General features: G+C 37.7%; 1 protein-coding gene across 1 annotated transcript in view; it reads left to right on the forward strand.

Moving 5' to 3' along the window:
- Positions 1-294: 294 nt before the first annotated feature.
- LOC105548996 (partitioning defective 3 homolog) overlaps positions 295-14,767 on the forward strand; it is a gene marked incomplete at its 3' end in the record, with an annotated part of 241,819 nt that continues 227,346 nt past the window's right edge. The window contains exons 1-3 of the mRNA XM_011993300.1: positions 295-478; positions 1,273-1,443; positions 10,704-10,854. Coding sequence (XP_011848690.1) covers positions 1,351-1,443; positions 10,704-10,854 — 244 coding nt within the window. The remainder of the gene's footprint in view (positions 479-1,272; positions 1,444-10,703; positions 10,855-14,767) is intronic.

A 14,767-nucleotide genomic window follows, 5' to 3' on the forward strand; every position in this document is an offset into this window, starting at 1 on the left:
AACTCTCCTAGTCTTTAGTCCTTCCACTACATTTTCCCCCTAACTTTCTCAAATCTGGTTTAGGTTTGGTTCAATATTGAATAATTGCTACATACAAATATTAACAGCTGGTTCCTGAAATCTTCTGGAGTGGGTGCAGATGTACTGTTTTCATGAATCTTGCTATGGAAACTTGGTGGAAATATTTTGCCTCTTATGATTAAGGAACTGCTCATTAGCAGTGTTTAAAAATAACTTTGAGAAAGAAACATTGGAATATAATGTGCTGTGCAATTTTGTTCCCTATTAGAAAGCAGAAGATGAGGATATTGTTCTCACACCTGATGGCACGAGAGAATTTCTGACGTTTGAAGTCCCACTTAATGATTCGGGATCTGCTGGCCTTGGTGTCAGTGTCAAAGGTAACCGGTCAAAAGAGAACCACGCAGATTTGGGAATCTTTGTCAAGTCCATTATCAATGGAGGAGCAGCATCTAAAGTGAGTGTCAACTTTACCATGCGTATGCCTTTTAATTTCAACATTGTTCCTATTTTGGAAACATATTCCTATTGAAACTTTTAATTTCAACCCTGTTCCTATTTTGAAAACATATGCAGTTAACAGAAGTTTTCTCATTTCTTCATGGTACCGACATTCACAATCAAACAACTAGGAGATGTCTCAGTGATGTGTCACGTGGGGATGGAGTCCGTAACTTCAACTCTTCATTTTTTCTCTCACAAAACATACAACCCATAGACATGCTAGTTAAATGAAGTTAATCTATGCAAAGACTTGGTATAGGTCCTAACACAGAATGGGCATATAGTAGACATTAATCTTTCCCCTCCCCTCCCTTGTTTGTGGGTCACTTACTCTATTTCTCAGCCTAGAGAAAATTTCCTGGCCATTTGTTAAGGGGACAGTTCTCTGCAACTGTCTAATAGCCTTGAGCTTTTACATGTCTTGGTTTCTAAATAACCTCTATGGGTGTTTCTGGAAGCAAGAAAGTAATCACTTTGTGTCCTTTGAATTAGTATGCTATTTTGGTAAACAGATTATGATAATGACTTGATTTACAAATGTATAAATGATTGAAATAGACACAGGCTACAATAGCTGCTTAGATGTTATTATGCCAGTGTTCAATTGGGCATAATCCATTAGGATTAAAGCTCTCCACTTTTTTTTTTTTGGCTTTGTTTTTTATTTTATTTATTAACTAAAGGAAAAGCTACTTCTTTTATAGCAGTCTATTTAATAGCACTTATTTTTACCTGTTTTCTTCCCAGGATGGAAGGCTTCGGGTGAATGATCAACTGATAGCAGTAAATGGAGAATCCCTGTTGGGCAAGACAAACCAAGATGCCATGGAAACCCTAAGAAGGTCTATGTCTACTGAAGGCAATAAACGAGGAATGATCCAGCTTATTGTTGCAAGGAGAATAAGCAAGTGCAGTGAGGTAAAAATTGCAAAAAAGTGCTAGCATCTGAGATTGTAATAAAACTACATTTCTGTCCTAATTTTGGACAAAGGGTGTTAGGTTCCAGGACCTTACCTCAAAAGACCATAAATTATCTTTGCTTGTTGTGGTTTTGTTATTTTGTAGGTGGATTGTGATTTGTGTTCTTAATTCTTGTGATCAACATATTCCTAAGTGGATATTAATACTTCTGTTGCCAACTCAGCAGGAAACACTGGGATCTTAAAAACCCCTTTAGCTGAATTTTTTCTTGAAATCAGGGTCACATCTTCCTTCTCAGAGCCAACAGTTTCTCTTCTAGTTGGCAGAGTTATACCTGGGAGGTGAATCATGCAGAGAAACAGTTGCTTATTCATTTGTTTATCTAAAATGGGATGCCTCTTACAAAGTCCCTAGTAGGGAACAGTCTTTCTTTCTCCCATCCTTTCTTTTTTTTTTAAAGACAGGATCTCACTGTGTTGACCACGCTGCAGTTCAGGGTTGTGGTCACAGCTCAATGCAGCCTCCATCTTCTGGGCTCAATTGATCCTTCTGCCTCAGTCTGCCAAAGTCCTGGGATTACAGGCATGCACCATAGCACATGGCCCATAGTCTGACTTTCTTAGATGATGGTGTTCTCTTGTGAGATTATCAATAGCATATACCTCCCTCTCTTTCTTCAGTCCCCATTTTCTCTTTCTCTATGGGATTGAGTCTGTTCTCTTTGAATGCCTCCTTTTTCAGTAATCTGTATTGCATTATACTCTGCTTGTTCTAAATGTATGTTGCAGTTTGGAATTAGGAGTGAGGAGAACACAGAGCATCCTCTTTTGAAGGATAGGATCATCTATTTTCCCAAATATGGAAAAACATATTTGTTGTATAATAGGACATTTGAAAGTTAAAAATAAATTATATGTAGACTTGATAATATTGGAGCTTGAAAAAAACTAAATTGCATGGATCCATTATAAATTATGTGCCATCTGTAGAAAATAGGTCAGACTAGCCCGTGTGCAAAATAAGCTGTTGAAAATGTGAAGTTTTTCTTAATCAGTGTTCAGATTCCCACATTTTAAGATCAACTAAGATAAAATGATTAACAAATAATACAAACTGAAAATTATACCTAAATTTTTTAAGTGTTTTTCTTAATTTTTAAACTTCTGTTTACTAAACATATAAAGCAAACTTTTCAGGTTGCAGTGTCCACTCATCTGAACCTATGATACAAGCATATTTTACAAAGAAAATATACTCTTGAGCTCAGCTGGTAGTCAATATAGAGGTGACGTATTCTGAAAGATCACTGACCACTGAATTATTTTGTTATTTGTATTTGCCAAATGTAGAATGAGTTAACAGTAATCAACAAATTAATTTCCATATCAAGAGAACAACATAACCTTAACTAAAAAATCTCAGAATGGAGAAGAGTGGGACATAAAAACATTCATTTGTGTAAGATAAATATAAAAGCTAATCCCTCACAGTAGGATACTGGACTGATATTTTCCTCTCTTCCCTCCCTCCTGGACTAATGGAATAATAGTTTTTACTCATTGCAAAATCATTAGCTGATCCTTTAACTTAAGTCCCACAAAGCACTATATGAAAACGTCTCAACTTAACTTTACAAAACATATCATTCTCTATTTTCTTTTGGCCACCTGAATACTTTCCCATTCCACAGGACAGTTTTCATTCCATAGATATTTATTGAGCATCTTATGTATATCAGAAAATGTGTTAGATCCTGGGGACATAGCAATGAATAAGACAGATGGCATACATTCTACTGGACGACATATCACCTTCGTCTTTTAGAGACCAACTAAAATTTTTAACACCTTCTCAACGTTTTCCTTCACAGAAAACATTGAATGCTGTAGGAGGACTTAAAATGCAGAAATGGACTGAAGATCAGTGTCCTACTTTTATCTGATTCAGATTATCCCTGTTGTTCCCCCCTAACAGTGACAAAGTAAACCTGTACCAGCCTGAAAATGTTTTGATAAAAGCACTGATTTTATTCTCTCTTGTCCTGTAAGAGACATGAAATTGGAATCCCCCTGAAATATCTCTGTGTCTTATTCACTTCTCCATATTAATTTGTGTGAATGAATACGATTTAAGTAAGGAAACAGCTGCAATAGACAGTAATAGACTTTAATATTCAATATTCCTTTTGGTATCATTTTCATACATTGCTAGTTATTACTATTTCTTAGGACAGCATAAGCTTATAAAGCAATTATATAAAAAAAAATCGTATGAGTACTGTGCTATCTTTGTAATACTAGCAAGAAGCCTTTTGTACTGATAGGGTTTAACTAAAGAATTACATGAAGACAGAAGATCTCAATTCGGCTTCCCATAAGGCATAAGACATGATTTTTCTGCTGTTGTACTTATGTATTACCTTTGGAAAACCTTCTCCTTTGCACACTGGGAGGGTATGTGTAAATTATTTTACAGTAAATATTGATATAAGCATAGGGCATCATGCTATCCTGAACAAATCTCAAACCAGAATAATGTGCTGAGTTTTCTTTCTAGGTCTTTTAATCAGCCGTATAGTCCAGTCTTTGCCAATCAGAAAACCGTATTTTGCTATCTCATCTTTAAATCCAAGGTTTGCATATTTAATTTCAAGTTAGGGAAGGTAAGGATGTGTAAAAGAAAATCTTTTGTTCTTTGTCACATTTTTCTTTCTCTTATACATGGAAGTGCTATGTATTAATATGTTTTCTTTATTTTTCAGTTTTGTAGAGACAGGGTCTTGCTATGTTGTCCAGTCTGTTCTCCAACTCCTGGCCTCAGCCTGCCAAAGTGCCGAGATTTCAGGCATGAGCCACCTCACCTGGTCCAATATGTTTTCTTTGAATTTATTTGTCAGCTCCCTTCACCAGTTATTATGTTAAAGCCCTGTATTTCCCTAACATTAGTCCTGACAAGACACATTGGAGAGATTCTCCGGGAGCTATTTCTTAGCCTATTTTGCTTGGCCTTTCAGGAATCTGCAGGCACTATCTCATTCTCAAAGTGTCTCCTATCTACTGTCTCTAGTTTTCTGCTACCATACTCTGGGTCTTCTCTAAGGTTTCCTCTTTTCTGTCTGTTCTTTCATTGTTCCTGTCTCTCAGAGTTCCTCTGGGTCTGTTGTCTGTTTTTTTGGTCGTGTGTTTTTTATGTTTTCTTTTGGTTTTTTTTGGTTTTTTTTGTTTTTTTTTGTTTTTTTTTTTTTTGAGACGGAGTCTCGCTCTGTCGCCCAGGCTGGAGTGCAGTGGCGCGATCTTGGCTCACTACAGCCTCTGCCTCCTGGGTTCAAGTGATTCTCCAGCTTCAGCCTCCTGAGCAGGTGGGATTACAGACATGTGCCATACCCAGCTAATTTTTTGTGTTTTTAGTAGAGATGGGGTTTCACCATGTTGGTCAGGCTGGTCTCAAACTCGCGACCTCGTGATCTGCCCACCTCAGCCTCCCAAAGTGCTGGGATTACAGGCGTGAGTCACTGCGCCCTTCCGGGTCTCTTTGTTTTTAACTCTGCTCATACTCCCTAGCTGATCTCCACTCCATGGTCCTCTGAAACCACTTGTTAGGATGAATACCATCATCCTCTTTCCAGCTCACAACTCCACTCTGGCACCAGATCCCTCTGTCCACCTGCCTAGGGAAATATTTCCTGCTCTGTCTTATGGGCACCTAATTCACAAGGGATCATATTCTTTCTGTTGTAGAAGGCAGAGATCTGGGGTCACCCAAATGACCCTCTCAATGCTGTCAATATGCCTGTTGCCTGTTGCCTCTACCTCTAGAATTTCCCTCTTTTCTTTTTTGGAGACAGAGCCTCACTGTCTCGCTCTATTGCCTAGGCTAGAGTGCAGTGGTGCAGTCTCAGCTCACTGTAGCCTCGATTTCCCATGCTCCAGCAATGAGGCCACCTGTCTCCCTAGTAGCTGGGACCACAGGCATGCACCACCGCACTCAACTAATTTTTTCTTTAAAGATGGGATCTCACTATGTTGCCCAGGATGATTTTCAACTCCTGGGCTCAAGTAATCCTTTAGCCTCAGCTTCCCAAAGTGCTGAAATTACGTCTGTGAGCCACTGTGCCTGGCCTAAAATCTCTCTTCCCTCAGCTGCTCCTGTCTCTCCCCTCTGCCACTGCCTGAGTTCAGACCTGATCCTCTCACCAGGCTCATTGCTGCAGCTCCCTGAGGGATTTCTCTGCAATCAGGCTTTCTCCCTCATTCCATTCTCTGCACTGCAGTCAGGCAAATTTTTCTACAAAACACATTGATCATGTCAGTCCCTGCTGAAACCACTTTGGGAGCTTTCCACGTCTCCAGGATCAACCAGTCTCCATTGTGGGGTCCACTGGGACATGCCTGATTGTCATCGGTGCCCTACAGCCCCTGCAGCACCTCTGCTCCAGCTACTCAGTGTTTCTGGTAATTTCTCAGACATGGGATGCTCTTTCACACCTCTAGGTCTTCCACTTGCGTCCATCTGCCCCTCATCCTAGCAAAGGCTTACACAGTCTTTCATTTTCCATTTTCTCTTCCAAAGTATTTTCATAGCCCCATGTACTCCCCTCCACCCAGCAGCTGTCACACTATCGTGGTTTCCTCTTTAATTTTCTTTTGCTGGAATTGTGGATTCTGACACTGCCAGGACTTGATCCATCTACCACTTTCCTATGTATCCATCGCTGGTATCCAACCCAGGCCTGACTCATCAGCACAGCCTGAATGAGGAAGAGCAATCCTGGAGAGTCTGGCTTTTTAAAATTTTTTTTTGAGACGGAATCTCGCTCTGTCACCCAGGCTGGAGTGTAGTGGCACCATCTTGGCTCCCCATAAGCTCTGCCTCCCGGGTTCACACCATTCTCCTGCCTCAGCCTCCCAAGCAGCTGGGACTACAGGCATCCGCCACCATCTGGCGTTGTGTGTTTTTTTTTTTTTTTTTAAAGAAAAAGAGGTCTTGTTAGTGTTAGAAACTGAAATTCCAAAGTCACCCTCAGACAAGGCAAACAAGATGAATTTGGAGGCAGTAATTCTTATTTCCTTTGCTTTCCTTCTTTCCATAGATCTAATGGTCTCACCTAACTACACTTAAAAACATTGTATAAGCAATCATTGTTTTTCTTTTTCCTTTCTTCAAAGAAAAAGAGATGGCTTCCCATTGTTTAAATCCCTTAAAGGATTGTTTCACTTTTTTAGAGAAAAACTGAGTCCTGGCATTCTTTTCCATTGTTTCAGTTTTGGAATATACAAAGCAAGAAGAGAAAAATTGTTTTCACTTACTCCAAAGGACACATTTGTTGAAGACTTTTAAACAAGTCTGGAGGGGAATGCAAGTAAATACCAGGCATCATTCCTTGAGTGTTGAAAATAGCCTCTATATAAGAATTATGCTGATGTTTAAATATTTTAAGGAAATTAATATTTGTAGAAATTACTGTAATTTAACATAGCTTCCAGGCATTTTATTATATCCATGTTAGAAGTGATTTTATATAAAGCTTTTTCTTAGTACCAGTAGAGAATATCGTCAGGTGAGCTTTCTGTCTTAGACCTCATATTGGGGGATTTAGTCATCAAGGACTTTAAAATGAATTCTTTCTCTAGGCTTAATCCTCTTAGAATGGGAAAGGTATGTTAGAATAGGAAAGGGGCCAAAGGTATCATTTATGAATCTCTTCATTTTCTGTATTAAGAAATAAATGCAAAGAGGTCAAATGATTTGCTTTAATGGCTGCAAGGCCAACATAGGTGGCAAAGTAATTTAGAAGCAAAATGTCTGTTTCTCTTACACAAGTGAGTGGATCTAATTGACTGTGATTGTGTTGTTCAGGCACTTTATATCCCAGTTGCGTTGGGAAATACTGTACAATAAAAGCATGGGCTTTACAATCTGATGTAATCAGTGAAATTCTGGTTCTGCCATGTGCTGACTTGAGGAGCTCACCTCACATTTCTGATTATTGCCATTGCCCTCATGGGGGTGTGAAGGAAAATAAATGTGGTTCTGCTTGAAAAGAGAATGTGAAACTGTACCCTAAATCTTCCTTCACTCTCCTCGAAAACTAAAATCTGTCTTTTCATTAGTTGCTTTGTGTTCACCTGTCCTCTGGAAGCTAGTATTTTCCAGAATGTATATTTGTAATCCAGGTTAAATGTCTTTTAATTTCAACATCATGCTGTGTCCTCAGTTTTAGCAGCCTATTTCCACATAATGTAGTGTGTTTTAAGGAAAATATGACTCACTCACTTTTAGGAATGAATTTATTAATCTATTCTGCCAGTGCCTGCTCTACGCTAGGCATTGGGGATAAATACAACATGCTAAAAAAATACCTTGAAATATTGAATAATATGATCTTGCCAATCACCAGTGAGAATCCAGTTTTAGGTTTGCTGAAGGGGGTTAAGGCCATTCCAATACGAACTTTTCAGTGTTTCTAGTGGAGATGGTGGGATACGTTTTCTTTAGGTGAAGGACACTATTTGACTTGCTGATGCATACTTAAAACAAACGGAGATTTTATTAAGCCCCGCAGATAAATTCACATGAATTTTCATTATTCACTTAGCTTATTATTTCCTTTGGGATAGTGACCACAACATGAAATAAAGGCCTGTTCAAAGAGTTAAAAATAAGATTTTTTTTTTTACCTATGGTAATATATTTCCAAGTTACTGTAGCAAAAAACGATATCACTTTACACTCCTGCGAGTGTGGGTTATCTTGCTGCAACCTAAAGCTATTTTTGTTCTTTAATAGGTAGAAAGACTTTCCTTGGGATGGAACTGAGGGGCCAAATAGCCACTGCTACAGGGTACTGTATTTAGCTGGAGTCAAGAAAATTTTTGCATGTTAAACCACAGATAGACAACAAAATGAAAATTGCAGTTGTGCCTACTTTGATTTCTTCTAATGAAGCTTAATTTTTTTCCCCCCTGAGATGGAGTCTGTCTCTGTTGCCCAGGCTGGAGTGCAGTGGCGCGATCTTGGCTCACTGCAGCCTCTGCCTCCTGGGTTCAAGCAATTCTCTGCCTCAGCCTCCCAAGTAGCTGGAATTATGGGTGCCCACCACCACACCCGGCTAATTTTTGTATTTTTAGTAGAGACAGTGTTTCCCCATGTTGGTCAGGCTGATCTTGAACTCCTGACCTCGTGATCCACCTGCCTCGGCCTCCCAAAGTGCTGGGATTACAGGCGTGAACCTGCAAAAAATCACCAAAAGATTTAAAACAAAACTGTAACCCCAATCAGTTTTTTTAAAAGAAATTAAAAGCCATTGTATCTTCTGTTAAATATTTATGTAGTCAACTATTGATGTCTTCATTTAAATCTGTCTTTTGAGATGCAAATTAAACATGGGTAGAGAGGTAGGGGAGGTGGAGAATCTTTCCCATGAAAATGTTCAAGTGCTTGGTTTTTTTCTGAACAGACGTCTTACTGTTTTTCTCTAGAAAACATGCATGTACTACTTTTTAACAGAATTTTTATTTGGCTTTATAAAATTTTAAAATAGCCTTTTGGGATACTTAGGGATGTCTCAAGAAGTTTTATAAAGGTTTTATCATGTAGAACATTGCAGCATTATACAGTTCAATTAAATACATTTTTCAGGCAAGCTTCAAGATATGTTTTTGATAAATTGTTTTAGAGTCTTATATAGCAAGTCTTCATGTAGGTATACTTTTTAGTGTGTGTGTTCATTGAAAAGCCATACTTGTTCTTAATGGTATAGGATATTCGTTTTATTAGCTTTTTTTTTTTTTTTTAAACTTCTCCAGAGTCTCGTGGAATTTAGGCATTACATTCTTTTAGAAACTGTTCTTTTATTTCTTTACATCAGAGACCTTGAATATTTAATTTACTTTTCAGTAAAGCTGTCAGTCGTAATCTACAATTTAAAAAAAAAAACCTAATAAAACAAATCCTCATTTCACAATTTAAACCTTATTGAGTCTAATTCACTAGAGCTGCAAGTTTATTATTCTCCTGCAGTTTGACGTGTCTCCAGTTGTAATTGTGTTGACCCTTCAATGCATTAAATCTCCCCAGTGCTTATCAAACTGGGAGAGATAAGTCTACAATTCGGAACTTCATTAAATATCTCATTTATATTAAACAGATGATAGCTTCTAACAGAAATAATAATTTGTTCAGCTGAAGGAAGTGCGACAGTTGTGATTTCATGTGTGAGATGAGCACTTTCTCTCTTGCTGTGCTGTGTGGTGCTGCCCTCCTGCCCACTCCCCCACATTGGCCCTCCCTGACTGGCTAACACCAAAGCATCATACCATCCTTGTGGTGAACCTCAGAGCCTGCGTCGTGAGGATTGTAGTTAAATGTACTTTGTTCTTCCTTAAAACAGATTTTTTTGAAGGCCTTACTAATGTGAATTTCTTACTATATTATTTTTATGTAAAATATGACTTATCAGACACAGCTAACTGTTTAAAGAAATGCCCCATACCATTTTAATTTATTGTCATTGAAATTGACATACATTCATTGCTTATTTATTAGATTGTATATGTTTTTGAAATCCTCTTTGTGTGCTTTATTAGAATATTTGATCCCGATTTTCATATTGTTCTGCACACTACTAAAGTGATTATTGCAGCTGCTGTCTTAAACATTACAGTAAGATAATACCATGATTATTCTTAATTTCTAGCAGGAGGAATTTAAAATCAGTGTGTTGTTCAAGACACGTGAGCTGATAAATAGAGTCTTTAGGTCTTGTAGAGTAGGTAATAATTCCACCAGCACACATGGAAAAATGTGTGCTAATTGTTAGATGTATTTACATACCATAAGTATAAGATCTGTAGCTAAATTGCAGCTTCCATTCTAATAAAGCACACCTTTTATAGGGTAACATCTAGTAAAGAATTCTGAATTGCACTGTAACTTAAATTGACTTAAACAGACACTAACAGTCAAATTCGAAAAATAAACAGCAAGCTCTGATTTTTAAAAAGCCTTAAATATACATATTTTCCCCTCAGTGGTTGAAATCTGACAGAACTTCATGGGAGGCATGGTATAAAGTGGCACAGAAAGGTGGTCATTAGGCAGAGCTGTCATCACAAATTATTTTGGTACAGGGTGAAAAGTTCTAGTTCATTGGTACCCTGTTGGATACAGGCCTTGGGCAAGTTGTTATAATTCCCCCATGCTGCTCATGGGCCTCCAGGTACTGATTTTTCTTTGCCTCCACCACCCTTACTCTGTAGCTAAAGTCACCTGGGAGCCCCCCTGGACCTGAGCAGCCCGTTGAAACAGCGTTGGATGATAGAGAACGAAGAATTTCCCATTCCCTCTACAGTGGGATTGAGGGGCTTGATGAATCGCCTAGCAGAAATGCTGCCCTCAGTAGGATAATGGGTGAGTCAGGTAAAACTCTGTTTATCACATCTTATTTTGATGCTTTCATTGGTTTACTGAGAGGTTATTAGTGTAATATTAATGTAAATAAAAATATAATGTTTTCAAGACAAAGGAGAACAGGTTTATTAAAATCATTCAGGAAGTGTTCATGTGAAGAGGTAAATCAACCCATTGATTTAAGTGACTTGTAGATCCTGTAACATGAGGAAAGAACCAAAAAGAAAGGGATCATATGGAAATGTTTTCCAGTGATCAAGATATTCTTTACTTACTTGAAATAATAAGTGAAGCTATGTTTAAAAAGAAATAAAAATTTAATGGCTTATGGCAAGAAGGATTCAAAAGTTACATATCATTCACAGTGGTACTGCCTGGAGGGGGAGAAAAAATATGTATATATAGATATATGCACACATATGTAAAATATTCACATGTATTTGATTTGTATTTAATAGGATGTTACTGTATTTTAATTGTATTTTACTTTTCCGAAGCCTTAGTTTTAAAATCCCGAAACTAGTCTTCTGCATCCTTTGTTTGGATTCAGTACCATCCTATCTGCATGGCTCCCAGTGGGTAATGAGGTTATTAGCACTTGCTTTGCAGCAGTTCAGCTTTCTACTAACAGATCCAGTTAATAAAGACTTGCTTTGCCACAGGAGTGGTTGGATTTACTGAGTTGCTCATCTTGGGATTAGCTTGTGAGAGTTTTCAAATTTAAAACACAAGAAGTCATTTTGATTAAAGTAACACCTGACATAAAGCACTTTTATTACTGGTATATTTTACAAGGCTTTCATTTAAAGTAAAACCCTAAATTTAACTCTATTTCGAGTACATTTAATGCAGATTTGGTATAATTCAAGTTTCCATTATGGAGCCTCATTGAAACAGTAATTTATTCATCAGTGGGTGTTTATGGAAAGTCTGCTATTGGCAAGATATTGTGTATATACTTTTGCTGTAGATACAAAGATGAGTAAGAAGCAATCTCTGCCTTCAAAGAACTTTCTACTGGGCATCATCAAAAACATACATAAACATGTCTAGTAGAATTGTCTGTTTTTCTTCCTCTAATCTCTCTAGCTTTCTAATTTAGAAAAATTGCTGAATATGTAATTTCTTGTCTTGTTACTTGTGGAACTTAGACAAGCCAGCTTTCTGGTTTTACTTTGTCAACGTTTTTCTTTTTACCTGCTTGGCATAAGTGAACATCAGGGAAGAGTGCCACACCTATTGGGTTGAACACCTGTAGGTGAAAGGTTTTGTACATAGTTTCTCACTTTTAAATCTTTGCTTATTACTTACCACTCTCTTCACTGCTGTTGGTTTTTCCGTACTTTCTTGGCTTTGGTATAAAACTTTATCTTTGTTAAATTATCTTTTTATTGATGAAATTTCAGTCCCCTTTAGAGAGAAAGAGTGTGCATGTGTCCCTAGATAATGTGTGCACACAAAGTGATATGCTGTAATTTCCCCTTTATTATAGGAACATAGGACTTGCCATACTGGATCAGACCATTGGTCCACCAGTTCCTGTAACCTGCGTCCTGCCTCCAATCCCTGATGCTTCAGAGGAAGGCGAAAAACTAAAACTAAAACTCAAACCAAAAAAAAAATCCCTAAATTCAGCTAGTGACCTTTTGAAATGCTGTATATATGAGTTGAAGAGTCATTCATTTTCTTCCTAGTCTGTTGCCCTGATTTTGTTAGCTACAGCTTTATTAGTCCTCTTCAGTTTGCATTATAGTTGACATTGTTTCCTCTTCCTTCTGCTAGATATGTAATGAACTCTTAATACTCCAGATGCTTCCTCAGGGCAGTAACTTCTCTCCCAGTTCTCTGTTTTGTGATGTGTATGTCCTTTTACCACTTTGGGCTGGGGGTGACAAATGCATTACTATTTAAGGGTAGGCTAAGTTGATGTTTTTGTGATTTGGATATTTTCTTAAGATAATTTTTTACAATTTGTACCAGAAACTAGGGATTCTAAATCGTTTTACCCTGACAAGTGTATATGCGTATTTTGATTCATCTTGTGTTTTGCAAATCTGAAAATTCCTCACTCTTCGTCAGTCCTTATTCTAATATCATTGGCCATAATAATCAAATGCGATTTGTGATATAGTTACCACTTAAAGTTAGAAATCCTGTTCAAGATGTTACCTTGCAACAGAACGCCGAAACAGGGCATTAGGAGAGGTATGGGGCACAAAATTTAAGAAACTTGACAAATCACAGTTTCTGAACCAAAATTTGGATGTATGTTTTTCTGAGTCATGAATTCCGTAGTTCCAAAGACATTAGAACATTGGATTTCCATTCCTCTAAACCAATAACAACAGTATTTATTGAACTGCACATTATCTAGGCATGTGGAAATTCCTCAGACTGTTTGGTTAATAATTGTCTTCTGAATGTTTGGAATCACTCCTATGTAGACATTGGTGGAGGTGAAGGTATTTACTTCATGATCTGCTATGATACAAAAACAACTTTGTATTGAAATTCTGGCTCATTACCTTAGGGAGTTATTAATTTTGTGTTAACAGGTTGAATTTTCATATGGAATAATCAATCCCCTGTGTAGGACTCTAGGCTGCAGGGAGCTTTGAGGCTTTGTGATGCATTCCTTTGTGAACACATCCCTGGAGAAAGGCTTTTAAAAGCTATACCCCAAAAGGAAGAGCTTCTAGAGTTGGAAGGATGTCAGATGCCATCAGTCACACTTTCCCACTTAACAGATGAAGGAACTAAGTCCTGATATCCCAGGATGTTTTTGTTTTACTTTGTTTTTGGCTATTTCCTTTTTCTAAAAATAGCCTTCTCTAGGGAATGCTGAGATCTTCATTCTTTATTAGTATCAATGTATAATTATCTACATCTGTAAGCAGATATTCGAAAGTCTCCATATCTTGTTCTATCCTGGCACCTATGGTGACTAAAAACATCAAAGACGTTAAATCTTTGAAAAGCCTTCAAACCACGTACTCCAACCGACTTACCTTATATGTCGGGGAGTTATGGAGCAAATAAATTAAGTAACTTAACAGAAGCTGCACACTTTCTGTACTTCTGAACCAAAATTTGGATGCATGCTTTTCTTTATCATGAGTCACACCTGATTAGGATTTCCTTAGCTTTTATTGGGGTCAGCCAGGATTGTAACCAAAGGCAAGATTTCTCTGTCATCTCTTTTGACAGAATTCCCACTATCATGGATTTTCTAATAGTCCTGAACATTTATCAGAAAGTAATCTGTAGTGGGCCTGCCTGCATAGGATTCTTCCTTTGAAAAGCCTTAATTTTTCTAATGGTCTCTCTTAACTAACAATCAAAAACAGCAACAAGGCAGCTGGGCACAGTAGCTTATGCCTGTAATCCCAAAACTTTGGGAGGCCCAGGCAGGTGGATCACCTGAGGTCAGGAGTTCAAGACTAGCCTGGCCAACATATGAAACCCTGTCTCTACAAAAAATACAAAAATTAGCTGGATGTGGTGGTACACACCTATAGTCCCACCTACTGGGGAGGCTGAGGCAGGAGAATCGCTTAAACCCGGGAGGCAGAGTTTGCATTGAGCTGAAATCGCACCACAGCACTTCAGCCTGGGCAACAGAGTGAGACTCCATCTCAAAAAAACAAAACCAAACTAAACAAAAAACAGCAACAAGGATGATCGGCATAACTAATTTAACCAGCACATCCATTTCATACAAGACATCACACGTTGTCATTTGTAAGCCTGGGACTTTAACTTTTTCTCAACTTTTTTAGCTGAATAATTTTTCTTTTTAAAACAAAACTGAAATCTGTTGTATCCATTTTAGAATTTATCTCAGTAGTTTGTATATTCATATATATGTGGTGAGTTTAAGAAGACGTTATATTTAGAATATTTTTATCTTGTT

Source organism: Mandrillus leucophaeus, unplaced genomic scaffold, assembly GCF_000951045.1.
Source record: "Mandrillus leucophaeus isolate KB7577 unplaced genomic scaffold, Mleu.le_1.0 Scaffold429, whole genome shotgun sequence".
Taxonomy (NCBI): Eukaryota; Metazoa; Chordata; class Mammalia; order Primates; family Cercopithecidae; genus Mandrillus; species Mandrillus leucophaeus.